At 37.7% G+C, this 15,480-nt stretch overlaps 2 protein-coding genes and 1 pseudogene across 4 annotated transcripts in view; 2 read left to right on the forward strand and 1 right to left on the reverse strand.

The window, feature by feature from the left end:
- Window positions 1–15,480, reverse strand: part of LOC132669333 (olfactory receptor 4M1) — a 130,998-nt gene that overhangs the window by 76,368 nt on the left and 39,150 nt on the right. The window lies entirely within an intron of this gene.
- LOC132669691 (olfactory receptor 11H12-like) lies at window positions 887–1,900 on the forward strand. The gene has a single exon (XM_060619697.1). The coding sequence runs from the start codon at window positions 914–916 to the stop codon at window positions 1,898–1,900; it is 987 nt and encodes a 328-aa protein (XP_060475680.1). The 5' UTR covers window positions 887–913.
- LOC132669692 (vacuolar protein sorting-associated protein 29 pseudogene) lies at window positions 1,979–9,684 on the forward strand (annotated as a pseudogene).

The raw sequence follows: 15,480 nt of genomic DNA on the forward strand, positions 1-15,480 counted from the left end.
CTGTTAAAAACTGAGAACAAACTGAGGGTTGATGGGGGGTGGGAGGGAGGGCAGGGTGGGTGATGGGTATTGAGGAGGGCACCTTTTGGGATGAGCACTGGGTGTTGTATGGAAACCAATTTGACAGTAAATTTCATATATTAAAAAATAAAATAAAATAAAAAAAAAAAAAAAAAAAAAAAAGAAAAATCAATCCCAAATTTTATGGAAAGAAAGACTTCAAAAAAAGTCCCATACCTAGCTGTTATTTTGCAAACTTTTACAGGTGAAAGATTAAGTGAAAACTTAAAGCCACTGCTTCCTACAGAAGACACTGAAGAACTGCAATATTAAAAGTCAGTGTTGGTAAGTAAAATTATAGAATTACATTTTTACGATGCTTAAGTTAACAGCAGTAACAACCAAAATACAGGGATATTGGCTTTAAACTTACTGCCAAATTGCTATACAATATGTCCATTTCTTTTCATATTTAAATGATATGTTAAGTAATATATTTAATTGAGATGTTAATGGTAAAATTAAAACCTTCTTTACTGAGTCTCTTGCACTATAAAATGGGTTTAGGATAAGAAACTAAGTGTTAACTCTGTGTTATATGCTACTCAGAAACTATCATAGATCATTCCCCACCCAAAAATAACAAGCTTTACAAAGTGAGTTTAATTTTGCCTAGTTCTATCATGGTGGCATAATGAGGGAGAGATTCAGAAGCAGGCAAAAGTTTGTTTCTGTGCAGCCAGCTACCTACTATGCCCAAAACTCAGAGTATATAGCCAAGAACAAGTAGACTACATTCTCTTCCTGATGACCCCATGTTCATTGTCTTCTCTTTACCCTGAAAAAGGAGCACATTTGAAACCAGTCCTAACTGATAACAATATGTCTCTTGATCTTGCAGGTTAGTGACTCAATGAATGTCTCTGAGCCATATTCCAGCTTTGCTTCTGTAAGAGAATTTATACTCTTAGGTTTTTCCTATGAGTGGAAAATTCAGATCCTCCTATTTTCACTCTTTACTACAATGTATGCTTTGACTGTAACAGGGAACGGGGCCATTGTCTGTGCTCTGTGGTGTGAATGGAGACTCCACATCCCCATGTACAGATTCCTGGGGAATTTCTCCTTTCTAGAGATCTGGTATGTCTCTTCTACAGTCCCCAAGATGTTGGTCAACTTCCTCTCAGATAAAAAGACCATCTCATTTGCTGGATGTTTCCTCCAATTTTATTTCTTTTTCTCTTTGGGAACATCTGAATGTTTCCTCTTGGCCGTCATGGCCTTTGATCGGTACCTTGCTATCTGCCGTCCCTTGCACTACCCTAATATCATGACTGGGCATTTCTGTACCAAACTGGTCATTATCTGCTGGGTTTGTGGATTTCTGTGGTTCGTGATCCCCATTGTATTCATCTCTCAGATGCCCTTCTGTGGTCCGAACGTTATTGACCATGTTGTGTGTGACCCAGGGCCACTGTTTGCATTGGCATGTGCCTCTGCCCCAACAACCCAACAGCTTTGCTACACTCTAAGCTCATTAGTTATATTTGGTAACTTCCTCTTCATCCTTGGATCCTATACGCTTGTCTTATTAGCTGTGTTGCGTATGCCTTCTGCCACTGGGAGACATAAGGCCTTCTCTACCTGTGGGTCTCATTTGGCTGTGGTATCACTCTTCTATGGCTCCTTGATGGTCATGTATGTGAGCCCTAGACTCAGACATTCTGCTGGTATACAGAAAGTTGCAACTTTGTTCTATGCTATGGTAACCCCACTCTTCAACCCCCTCATCTACAGCCTCCGGAATAAGGAGATAAAGGCAGCCCTGAGGAAAGTTCTGGGGCATCTCAACATAATCCAAGATACACTTGATGATCCCTCCATTATCAGGTCAGTATAGTCTCACAAAAAGCAGTCAGGATTATACAGTTATTCAAATCTTCAAATATAAGTCTAGTGATATTAACTATATCAGCTTATGAAATTAAGCATCTATGAGGCCACTTATAATCATAAAGTGGCCAGGTTATATATAAATACATGGAAGTACTGGGTTCCACTTTGCCATTTAGAGTGTATATGACCTAAGGAATGTACACATCTAGGTGTTTTCTGGAGTGTTCATATGAAAATATCTGTGTTCTATTTGATAATTTAGATTAACAGTTCTTGGATCAATAAAATTATGTCATTTTGTTTGTTTAGTTGTCTGATTGTAAATAAAAGAAGGAAATGTATTTTTTTTCTGTTTGTCATTCTTTTCATATTTGACTGTACTATTTTGGTGATGTGGTCACCCCTGGCAAATAAACCGTTAAAAGCAATTATCCAAAATTTCTATGGGACAGTAATGCTATGGTAGCCTAAAGACATTTAGACATATGTCATTTGTTTTCCTTACACATTACCTCTTTCTAAGCTCCTTAAGGAGCAAATTCTAATTCTAACAACATCAATCAAAATACTCCAAAATACAGTATTCTGATTGCCAATACTTTTACCTAGACAAAGTGCTACCAAAAGCTTAATTAGTCAATTAGTTAGGTTTTAGATGATAGGTTATCTCCTACTAAAACTGGAGAGGGAAATGATCTACTTTATAATAAATTACCTAAGTTTAAAAAAATAAGTGACAGTTCATTGTTATTTGTTGTTAAAACAGTGTAAAAATAACATTAAGGAAAATCAGTAAAGAAGAAAAGCATCTAGAATTCAATCCCTGTAAGGTATTTTCATTTATACATATGCTTTGCTTACTATAACATCAAACTCATTCCTATACTATAGCAAGTTTTTATAATTATTGTTTTTTAGGAACTATAACATTCCATTCATACTAATACAGTATGGATTGTAATTTTTTATGTGGTGAGATGAATATTTTCCTAGAAGGAGGATTGTCCTTCCAAGTAGCTTGAAGCTGACTTGTGCAAGAAAGGGAATTTCCAGAAGGGGGATTAGGAGAAAAATGAATGCCACCATTATGCAATAATGACCACTTCATTATTATCCAGGGATTCAGATCTTCCTTCCATCTACCACCAATCCTTTCATTATACATTACAGTATTTCCACTATTTTAGTGTAAAAATTAATACCTCAATTAAATCTTCATAAAGATTTGCCATAATGATGTTTTCGAACTGGATTGGACTCATCATCTAATCCAAAAACTGCCCCCATAAAATCCAGGATGTAAGACTACTATATGCATATATCAATTTTCCCTCTGGGGTTTTTATCTTAGAACAGTTTCCTGGTAAAGAAATGGATTACTCAGTTCGAAAGATTTGCACATTATGGATTTGTGATTTTTGAAACAGACTTTCTAGATAGAACAATTATTTTTCCCTTTGATATGAGAAATTGTTGAGCTCCTTAGTCAATCTTACTTACCAGAACCCTGCCATGTATCTCTCACTTAACCAGTCCTTTGAGGATGTTTTCTAATTTATACCCCTTCCAAGGATATGTGACTTTTCAGTTTCCTGAGATCCGAAAATCAAAGAGCTGAAGAATAGGTAGTCAAGCCAGAAAATATTTCTACCATAATGTTAAAAATCTCCACTTTGGGTTTATTCAGTTAATACATTTACGCAGCCACTAACTCTTCAATGATCCCTTCTTGCAATTCCAAATACTATGATTGGTTCACAATCCTTTCCATAGTATTAAATTATTTGATATACCACTACCATTTTATACAATATTTTCTCAAAGCCAAACTGCATCCCAAAAAGAGAGGGAGAGAGAAACGGTTTTAGGGAGAGCAGTATAAAGATAGTGTTCTTTCTTTTCTGAGCATTTAAACTTAAAAAAAAAAAAAAAGCAAGATTGGGGCGCCTGGGTGTCTCAGTCGGTTAAGCGTCCGACTTCGGCTCAGGTCATGATCTCACGGTCCGTGAGTTCGAGCCCCGCGTCGGGCTCTGTGCTGACTGCTCAGAGCCTGGAGCCTGTTTCAGATTCTGTGTCTCCCTCTTTCTCTGACCCTCCCCTGTTCATGCTCTCTCTCTCTCTCTCTGTCTCAAAAATAAATAAACGTTAAAAAATTTAAAAAAAAAAAAGCAAGATCATAGTTAAAAACCTATTGTTAGTTTTCTTGTGAAAAATGAAAAAAAAAAAAAAACATGTCTAGTTTTTACTTTCAAATGTAGTCGTGATGTTTACTAACTGCCTTTAAACCCTTGGTAAGCTAAATGTTGAATATCCCTCAACTGTAACTAACTTCCTCACAAAGTAAAAGCTATTCATAAAACCAAAAATTATGTATGTTCAAGATTTTAGGAAAAGTAAGAGCATGGACACGTGGGGAAACAATATCATAGGAAAATAGAAAGTGCATTTATTACTTTAACAAGTTTAGATGTGCAAATTTACCACCACAGGGTTTGCTCTTATGGAAAGGGTTATCCTTATTGACAAGAATAATAATTAACATTTTGAGTCACTTGTTTGGGGCCTGGCACCTGTTCCAAGTCCTTTACAAGTAAGTCTTTATTTTCTACTCATAACAACCCAAAGAGGTCAGGTCGGTGTTATAGTATCTCTGATTTTCCAATAATGAAACAGGCACAAGGAGAAACTTACATAGTCAGAGATAGTATTTGGATCCCAGGTGGGCTAACTACAAGGCCCACACTTTCCTGCTACTATCAAGGAGAAGGGCCAACACTCTGAAAAATAAATTGGTTACAAATTTAAGTACTATCGCTACCTGTGTGAGCTTACCCAAGTTATCCTTTCTTTCTTGATTTTTTAAATCTATAGACTAGAGCTAATGATAATACTTCCCTCACAGAAAGGCTGTCATGAATAAAGGAGATTAATTAGAATAGAATCTTATACATAGTATATATGATTGATTGATTTCAGTTAATATTAATACTTTTCACTTGGAAAGCTCTTTATCATTTACAAAATACTTTGACATACTCTCTCAATTCAACCTCACACACTCTGTGACAGAATTAGGGTAGACATTCTCATAGTCATTCCATAGATGAGACCAAGTGAAAGCAAGTGTGTTGTCCAAGGTCACACAAGGAAGTGAAGGAAGCAGTTGTGCTGACTTCCAGATCAGTAAGAATTCTGCTGTGCCGTACCTCCTCTCCTGGAAACCCTGGCTGTGTCCTGTGTAGTTACCTTCAGAACTTCATGGCAATGCAGGTCAAAAAGCTGGATTTATCTAGGAAATGAATACTGTAGAAGAGATATGCATGTAGGAGATATGCTTATAGGAATTTCTCCTCAATTGTTTTAAGACAGTAACTACACACATTACATGAAGACTTATGTAATAAATATTCAATAGGTAAAATATTATGTTACTGAATGAAAAGGCGGATCATGAAACACTATTATTACATAAGCATACTTAAATAGAGTGATGGTATTATGGGTGGTTTAGATTCTTTTTTTTTCTTTTATGTTACTGTTTATTTCCTAATTTTTCCATGATAGGCATGTATACTTCATCTAATTTACAAAGGATGTGCAGTTTAAAAAATCAATGTTTATAAAGGGATATATAACTTAGAGCAACTCCTTTAGATATTTTAACCTAAGGTTTCTATTTTGTGCATTAAGAAAGGATAATGCTACTGTCTTTGGTAAGCCTTATAACAGGTGCCTTTCCAGAGCTACTCAAAGACTTCCATGTGGGGTCACATTGTGGAGAGAAGTAAATTTGGCTTCCTCATGCTTCTGTTTCACTCAAAATCAGTTCTTTCTGTAAATCATAAAGAGATTCTTGGCAGCAAACTCTGGCTTTGCAGTTTTTGTTCTAGATGCTCAGAACAGAAAGAAAATGGAGGAAATAGACATACCATGCAATCAAGTGAATCTTCAAAAAGAGGAAAATCTTCCCTGGGGACTTCCCCTCTACATTTTTCTATCTCTCACATAAGCCCCTGCTTATTATTAGTATAAGAACAACTTTTCATTAAAAGAGAGCTTGAATTATTATGCTTTCAACACTTGCCTTTTATGCACTTCTGTTTTTTTAAAACAACCTGTTTCAAATGTCCATCTCTTTTAAAGAACACAGGCCATTTCTTTCTCTGTCAAAATATATACTTTAAGTCATCATAATAAAAATAGAGCCATTTTTTAAATGATCATTCAACTATCTCAAAAAGAAGCAGATAATCCAGAATGAAAGAATTGGAATACAGTCAATATAATACTGTAATAACCTGTATCATGACATATGGTAACTATACTTATTATGCTGAGCATTGCATAATGTATATAATTTTTAAATCACTATGTTGTATACCTAAAACTAATACAATATTGTAAGTCAACTATATTTCCATTTTTAAAAGTTGGAAGCAATAATTACTTTTTATTAGGTAATTCAATCATTCCAGATTTTACCCACTTGAGTGATGAAAACAAAAAGGAAACTCAAGATCTACCCAGGAACCCAGAATGGTTGAATATATTAGCCTTAGATTCAGTTGTGTATAACAGAAATCCAAGTAACAGCAACTTATACAAGGTAAATATTTGGGGTTTTTTTCCCTCACATATATACTTCTAGAGATAGATAGTCTATGCCAGTTCAGAGGTAGGCAGTTCCAAGATGTCCTGAGGGACTCAACCTCTCCTGGCTTTTTGATAAATCCTTCTTAGTATTTTCATCCCCCAAATCACCTTATTGTCTTAAGATAGGAGCTAAAGTGGCAGACTTCAAGAAGGAGGCCAATCTCTACTCCACTTATAACTCTGAACAGAAGTGTGCCACTCAATGACCCCTATATAAAGGAGACTACACCATTTGATTTCTCAAGCTGAGCACATTGCCACCAGAATAGAAGACTGTATTAGGCAGAAAGATAAGAAAAATGGATAGTAAGTAGTAAGTATGAAGCTAATGTACCTCTGCCATGCATGGATTGAGCAAAAAAGGAGAAAATGACTACAGTGATGGAAATTTAGAAATATACCCTTTTCTCAATTATACCACTTTAGGAGGTTGATATTCAAGCAAATATTCATATCCAAATGAACAGCAAGAGAAACTGATTCAAGAGAAAAGTCTTGAAAAACAAAAATGTTAAGAACAGAAACAACATGGGGCGCCTGGGTGGCTCGTCGGTTAAGCATCTGACTTCGGCTCAGGTCATGATCTCATGGTCTGTGAGTTCGAGCCCTGTGTCAGGCTCTGTGTTGACAGCTCAGAGCCTGGAGCCTGTTTCAGATTCTGTGTCTCCCTCTCTCTCTGCTCCTCCCCTGTTCATGCTCTGTCTCTCTCTGTCTCAAAAATAAATAAACGTTAAAAAAAATTTTTAAAAAAAGAACAGAAACAACAACAAAAAACATGAGGCACCACACTGCCTAAGAATTTAATCAAAACTCATGAATGTGTATGGAAAAATTAAATATAAATTTGTTTCCCAAACTTCAACAAACAAAAGTACCTCATGTAGTACTTAAGAAAAATGAATTATTGGGAAGATAGATGAAAAAATATTTTAATATCTCTATAATAAAATTTATATAATTGTTACTCCAAAAACAGGCAAAAAAATTTAAAGAGAGTTTCAATCAAAGTAAGCATGATAGGACTCAGGGAGTGGGAAACCTTTCTATCTTTGGGATACTAAATGACCCAAACTCAGTCCTGGCTCTCATTTCAAAACTTCCTCAGTGTATAGGTCAAATTCTCTCTTATAATATTATGGGGTCTTCTTCAATTTCCTGCTACAAAGGAGCTTAATGTTAAGACTACTGGGAAGATGGAGAGGAAAGAGATAGAAATGACGGACATAGTGGGTTGCTCTTATTGCAAGGAAGAAAGAAAATTCTCCTGGAAAATGAAGAAGGGTCTTTTTCTTTCAAATGTCAGAAGGATATAATGCAAATGCAGTGAGAACTGAAATCCCCAAATCAGACTAGAAAAGAGGAAATCATGAAGTAGAAAGTGTTGGTAAGAGGGAAATTAGGAAAAAAATGCATATTTGGGAGAAGTTAACAAAGCACTCTTCCCTTTGCCCTGGCTCTTCCCACCTTTAACTTAACAGAGGTGTCACACCTATGTGTGAGAGTGAAGAGGCCAATATAGAAAAAGAATCACAGAAGAAAGGCTTTTATATCTTTGTTACAGGAGAATCCTTCCTAAGAAATTTCAACTCTGTCTCCACTGAGCTCCATTTCCTCTGCTTAAGGGTAAATTAACTGCTACCCTACTACAACTTAAGTTTTCTGGACAAAGTAGAAGAATGAGTAGTAGAAAGTGATAAGGAAGAAAGCAAAAAATGGAGACTCTCCCTACATAGAGATCCTGGCCTTCTCTAGGGGAAGCCAGAGAGGCCTCAAGCTAGACAGGGGCTAGGCAGAGATTAAGGGGAAACATCTGGGTTAAAGCTTGCCACAATTTAACTGGCCAAATGAGGAACTGTCATTTGTGGAAAATCTGAGTGATGACTCAGATAATGCCATCAAAATTAATTTCCTAAGGACAAAGAATGTTCACTCCACAGTCTAGAATTAGTCTATATTCCTAGGATCTCTGCCCAGTGACATTGTGTCTCTTTGGTCTGAGATCTATTACAGACTTTGAAATCTCCTAGATACTAGAATAGAGAGGGAAGACCAAGAATAACAGGACATCCTGTCATCCTGTCAGGGACTGACAGTGATGGAATGTAGTGTGAGCTTAAGAAACAGCTTTTCTTGGGGTACCTGGGTGGCTCAGTTGGTTAAATGGCCAACTTTGGCTCAGGTCATCATCTCATGGGTTCATGGGTTTGAGCCCCACATCAGGCTCCATGCTGACAGCTCAGAGCCTAGAGCTGCTTTGGATTCTCTCTCCCTCTCTCTCTGCCCCTCCCCTGCTCATGCTCACTCTCTCTCCCTCTCCCAAAAATGAATAAACACTAAAAAACTTTTTCAGAAAGGAAGGAAGGAAGGAAGGAAGGAAAGAAGGAAGGAAGGAAGGGCTTTTCTAAAATGCAAGAGGGTTGCAGAGGAGCCCAAGAAAGAAGGCAGCAGCAGTTGTGGTGACTAAGCTGAGCCCAGTGACAGGATGCTTCCCACATTAACCAAGTACTCCAATCCATATCTGAAAGAATCCCTGTCTAAAGATGAAGACTATTCTCTCTTCATTTGGTGTTGGTATTAGGAGACCTACACATTCCATACCAGTCCAACAAGTTTGCTGGCTACATTTAAAAAAACTGCAGGTCCCAGGAAAGAGTCAACACATTCTCTGTACTGGAAACCTTTGCCCCAAAGAGAGTTAAGACTATCTCAAGACTCTGGTCAGTGATGTTCATGTTGTGAGAGGAGACTTCAATGAGAATCTGAATTATCCAGAACAGAAAGTTGTGACTGTTGGCAGTTCAAAATTAATTTGATCCATGGGTATCATGTTACTCTATGGGGAATATGGCCACTTTAGCCCTGTTGCAGAGGGAGTTTGATGTGAATATTCATATCTTGAGACACACACACAAATTTGAAGCATTTGAGCATGAAAATAAATTTTACAATAACTCAGGTTCTGCCACTGGGGCATATAATGCCTTGGAAACAAACATTATTCCTTCATTTGTGTTGATGGATATCCAGGCTTCTACAGTTGTCACTTATGTGTATCAGCTAATTAAAGTAATGTGAAAGAAAAATGAATACACAGAAATCTTTTTTTTAAATATTTTTGAGAGAGACAAAGTGCAAGCAAGGGAGGAGCAGAGAGAGAGAGAGAGAGAGAGAGAGAGAGAGAGAGAGACAGAATCTGAAGCAGGCTCCAGGTTTTGAGCTGTCAGCACAGAGCCCCACATGAACCACGAGATCATGACCTGAGCTGAAGTTGGACGCTTAACCAACTGAGCCACCTAGGTGCCCAGAATACAGAGAAATCTTAAGGCCAGGACTGTCTTGCTGCTTTTTTCATTCCCTTGTCCAAATCAAGTAGTTAAACATTTATGAGCCAAAAAATTGTATCACTTTTATAATATTTTACAGTAAAATACAGTATCATTTTCTGTTAATACCATGCTTTAAGCTTCTTGTACTCTATAAGAATATATTCCACTTCTGTGTATTATTTCTATGAAAAAATGTCCACCGCACAGCAAATGGTCATATGTTAAGAAGAATTTACCCTTATAAGTAAGTACCTTTAAAGTTGATATCTGGAACTTTACTACAAAAGCAGTGCATGAGTAAAAAGAATTGTACTTTCTTGCTTACATTTTTCTCTCAGCAATAAAACAGCTACCTTTCATTTATAAATAAATAAATAAATAAATAAATAAATAAATAAATAAATAAATGCAAAGGAATAGCCATAGAAATAGACGGACTCAGTATCAAGTATGTTGAGTAACATTCACAATGAGGTTGACAGTTTTGCAAGGTCAAGTCATCTTGACAACGAATCCCCTGGCCTTTCTCCAGCCTCTTCTGAACTCTGAAGCATACACAAGTCTGGTGCTCAAGGAAAGGGAGCTTCAGTGCTTCCAGAGCCAGCTTTATGTGATCTCCCAGGCATGTTATCCACAGGGCAAACTCAAGTGGAAGACAGAAAAGCTCTCAAGGGTTTTTAAAAGGTAAAGTATCTTTTAATACCAAATCCTCCTTTGCCCAAAGGCCTGAGTTACTGAATAAGCCAGACCCTGTCAGGAGGACAATCACTGTGGTTGTCCACACAGGCCTTTCACTGTGGTTTGCTGATATCTCTCTCTGCCAGAGCACCCGACTGGTCTCCTGCCTTTTTCTATCTTCTCTGAGACCTACAAGGGAGACATATGGTTACTGCTCACTTAATAATGGGGAACTGGAGGCCTTACCATAGGAGAGGAATAAGAAAGCAGTAAGGATCAATGGAACTTCCTACCTCCATCACTATATTCTGAACACAAAACTATCAAGACTTCATTTTTTGCTTTAGTGCTTTTTCCTCTGCTTCATCCTCCAGTTCAACTTTCTCTACTGTCTTTATATCTTGCATGAACTAAATTTTGACTCTCTTCATATTTTTTTTATTTTTTTTTTACGTTTATTTATTTTTGAGAGAAGGAGAGAGACAGAGCATGAGTGGGGGAGGGACAGAGAAAGAGGGAGACACAGAATCGGAAGCAGGCTCCAGGCTCTGAGCGCTCAGCTCAGAGCCCGACATGGGGCTTGAACTCACAGACTGTGAGATCATGACCTGAGCCGAAGTCGGATGCTTAACCGACAGAGCCACCCAGGTGCCCCAAGAGACTCTCTTCATAAACTCAACATAAACTCAATGGTGAAACTTCACTTGAAATATTTCCTCAGCCCCACCTGAGGACTTCTTTAGTGGAAAGACCATCAAATCAAAATACGAAATTGTGTGCCAAACATCTTAAAAATGTGCACATATGATCTGTTTCCAATAATTTTTTCTAAAGGAAAAATATAACAGATTCCCAGAAAAAGTGCATGAAAGTACAAGCTCCCTAGCCAAAGCAATCTTGAAAAAGAAGAACAAAGCCAGAGGCATCACAATTTCAGATTTCAAGGAGACCTGCAAAGTGTTAGTATACTACAAAGTGTTAGTAATCAAAACAATATGGTACTGCCTCAAAAGTAGAACCCTTTGCTCCTACATTTTCATCCTTAAATTCAGTGTCTTTTTGCGAGAAAACACAGCTGCATTACTATAAACATATACACAGATGCTTCTGATTATATTTAACACTCTGATCCAAAGCTTAAGGCCAACTTATTCTTCAGCTTAGATTCAGGCCTCTTTTCCCCTAGAGGTTGGATCAATTTAGACCTCAGTTAAAGAAATGCTTTCTGAGATCTAGCCAAAGCTTTATCATTGTTATTCCTAGATGAGTCCTCTGGGAAAAGTCAGATAATCCAGAAGGGTCAGAAGCAAACCTTGGCACATATATTCAAAAGTACAATGCAGCTGAAAGTAAGGCCTGAGTGCACACACACAGTGTTCTGGATCACCACACCTCCAAGATGGACCGTGGAGAATGGAATAATCATGGCTCAGAATGGGTTTGCTATATACCCTCCTTTAGAAGCAGGGGTGTAATCACTCATTCCCAAATCAGGACAGACCACAGTGCCCTTTCCAACTTCATGTAACCAGCTTGAGAAGGTCAATACAGTCACTGTATGGGCTTCAAATAATTGCTATTCTGGATAACTTTTTAAAAATATTTATTCTTTTATCTTGAGAGAGAGCGAGAGAAGGAGAGAGAGAATCCCAAGCAGGCTCCACCTTGTCAGCTCAGAGCCTGACTTGGGACTCGAACTCACGAACTGTGAGATCATGACCTGAGCTGAGATCAAGAGTCAGATGCTTAATGGGCTAAGCAACCCAGGTGACCCTATTCTTGATAATATTACCTTCGAACACTCACCCTCTTTCAGAAGCCTGCTAAGGAATGTGGATGCAAGCACCACTGTGATTAGTTTGGCTGCACACTTTCTCCCACTGAAAAGAGAGAACAAAGAGGCTGAAACTGACTCCAGGAGAGAGAGAACATCTCCCCTCTACCAGATTCTATAATCCTCGCATAACAGCTTTAGGTAAGGCATAGCTCAGATTTCTTTGTAATGTCTTTTTCACTTTTCTCTAACCCTGTCTTGTGTTTTCTCCATATGAAAATGTGAGTTAAAATAGCTTCCTCCTAATAGACAGTGGTTACATTCTCAACTACATAACATAGCCTCCAGCATCAGAACTGGTCTAAATAAATCGTAGGTCACATGTGTTTTATTTATAAATATATCAGTAAATATAGTTAATAAAAATAACAGTATTTTACTTGAGATGTTAGCTGAACCACATGGGCCAAGAATAAATTGTGAAATGAAAACTTCATTCTATACATTATTATTTATTCAGATTATATATACCAGATTTCCTGACCCTGAATATGGGGCAAGAGATGGACATTTTTCTTTTTTTATTAAAAGAATTGTTTTTAATGTTTATTTTTGAGAAAGACAGAGTGCAAGCTGGGGAGGGGCACAGAGAGAGGGAAACACAGAATCTGTAGCAGGGTCCAGGTTCTGAGCTGTTAGCACAGAGCCTGACGTGGGGCTCAAACTCCCGAACGGTGAGATCATGACCTGAGCTGAAGTCAGATGCTTAACTGACTGAGCCACCCAGGCACACCAGGACATTTTTCTATTAAAGGAAATGGTGTGGGGGGGTGTCATTTATAGATTATAAACACATTCCTTTTAAGAGGGAATAGTTTAAAACAATTCACATACCTATTTAAAAATGAGAGGGAAATGTTGTAAAGGCCATCTAATAAAAACATTTAAAGATAGGGACAATTAGAGACTGAGAGAGAAGACAGCAAGAAACAGTATACACACACAATACACACATCCTTACAGCATGATTATTACTTAGCAACAATAAGAAAGCTCACAACACAAAACAGAGTGGATGAGAGAGACCTAAAGAAAGATGATTCAAATAGGGTTGTCTTAAGATGGCTCCTGTCATGGATGTCCTCCTGTTTACTTGGACTGATGGTGCATCCTCATAACAAACTAAATCTTTGTTGTCTTGATTTTGTTTTTAGCCAACTGGAGTTTTCTAGTGTTTGCATTTAACTTTTTTCCTCTGGCTATAGATAATTATTTCCCCAATTGGTTACTATTAGGCGTGTTCATTGATTAAGACAACAAATGTTTAATAAACACTCATACCAGATAGTGTCCTAGTTTCTGGGAATATGTTGGTGAGCTAAGTAATGTCCTCCTCCTGATTTTTACCAGAAATCTGGAATCGAGTAACAAATTAAGACATGTGAATATTGGCAGAGCAGAGAGAAGGACTGAGATAGGGATGTTCCAGGCCTTGATATGGGCCACACATAGCATAATCAAGTATCAGTATGGCTGGAGTGGGGCTAATAGGAGGAAAAGTGGTAGGAAATTAGGACATGGAGGAAGGCCTTACTGGTCTTCTTAGCCATGGAAAGGAATTGGGAGGTATGTTAACTGTGTTTAAAAGATTGAGAGCAAGTAGTTGACATGATCAGGTTTTTAAAAAACTGTCATCTAGCTATTATGTGGCTAACAGTCTTGGCATATAAAAATGGAAACAAGCAATTTAAGAGGTTTTTGTAAGTAGTCAAAATGAGAATTCCATGGTAGGGTGCACCAGGGTGAAAGCTGATAAGAATGATAAAAATTGTGCACATTCTGAATGCTTTGAATATGAGGCCTAGAGTATTTGCTGATGGTTTTGGATGTAGACTAGTGAGAGGGATAGAAGTGATGTGGCCAAAGTGTATGGCCCGGGCAACTGAGTGAATGGAGGTGCCATGTAGTGATATGGCAGAGAAAGAAGGATTGGCTAGTCTGAGGGGAGAATAATCAAAAAACAGTTTAGTCATAGGCATGTTACATTAGATATCAAATGGAGATGGTAAGTAAGAAATTGGGTAGAAAAATCCAGGTTGCAGAAGAGATTTCATAGCTAGGGAGAGAAAAATCTGGCTTTATCTCACATAGTTTTTATATCAAGGGGCTAGTGTCAGGTCACTTACAGAAAGAGTATAGTTGGAGAAGGAAAAATATCAAGGATTATGACCTGAAAAAAACATATACAGGTCAGGTCAATCAGGAGGAACTCTGACATAGAAGCCTGAAATAATATATAAGGAGAAATGAAACCAAACAGTCCATGCACAGATCTCGAATTGTTGTTCAAATCTCAGAATGCTTTCAGTGACATAACACTATAATTATTTTTAGTCTACCTGGCAAAATGTATATAGACTGTCACTGTGAGGTACTTTCCCTGCATGTGATAAATTTCAGCTGAGGACTGAAGCTTGTGTATTCTAGTTAGGGAAAATCTCTGTTAAAAAAGAATCATTAGTCTTTAGTCTGAACCTCATTCATTCATACCAATTTCATTTAAAATGTTATTCAAGGTGAGAATATAAGAAACTTACTCCTCTTCAGCAACAATTTTTTAAATGCAAAGAGAACCAAGTTAAAAATGAGGAGTACTTTGAAGAATTTTGCATATGTCACTAAATATGGAGAGAAAATTTGCTGTAAGCCATCATTGGTTAAAAGTTGAGGTTGCTGGGACACCTACGTGGCTCAGTCCGTACAGCATCAGACTGTTGGTTTCAGCTCAGGTCATCATCTCACAGTTGTGAGATCGAGTCCCGCGTCAGGCTCCATGCTGGGCATGGAGGCTGCTTGGGATTCTTTCTTTCTCTCTGTGTCCCTCCCCTACTCTTGCCTGTGCTCTCTCTCTCTCTCAAAATAAATAACTGCTTTTAAGTTGATGTTTCTGACCTAGGTTGAAGCCTCTCAATGACAAGAAAGCATCTAATTAATTTTATATAGTGCTGAGGACACTAAACAAAGGCAGGTGTTTAATGGCCCACGATGGGCATGGTGATCATGATGGTAAAGCTGTAATAAGCATCCACATCTCCAAGTGCCTTATTCCTCCCAATATCACTGGGTCAAAGAATGCTGAAAATGTTTAACCTA

The sequence above is a fragment of the Panthera onca genome, chromosome B3, assembly GCF_046562875.1.
Source record: "Panthera onca isolate mPanOnc1 chromosome B3, mPanOnc1 haplotype 2, whole genome shotgun sequence".
NCBI lineage: Eukaryota > Metazoa > Chordata > Mammalia > Carnivora > Felidae > Panthera > Panthera onca.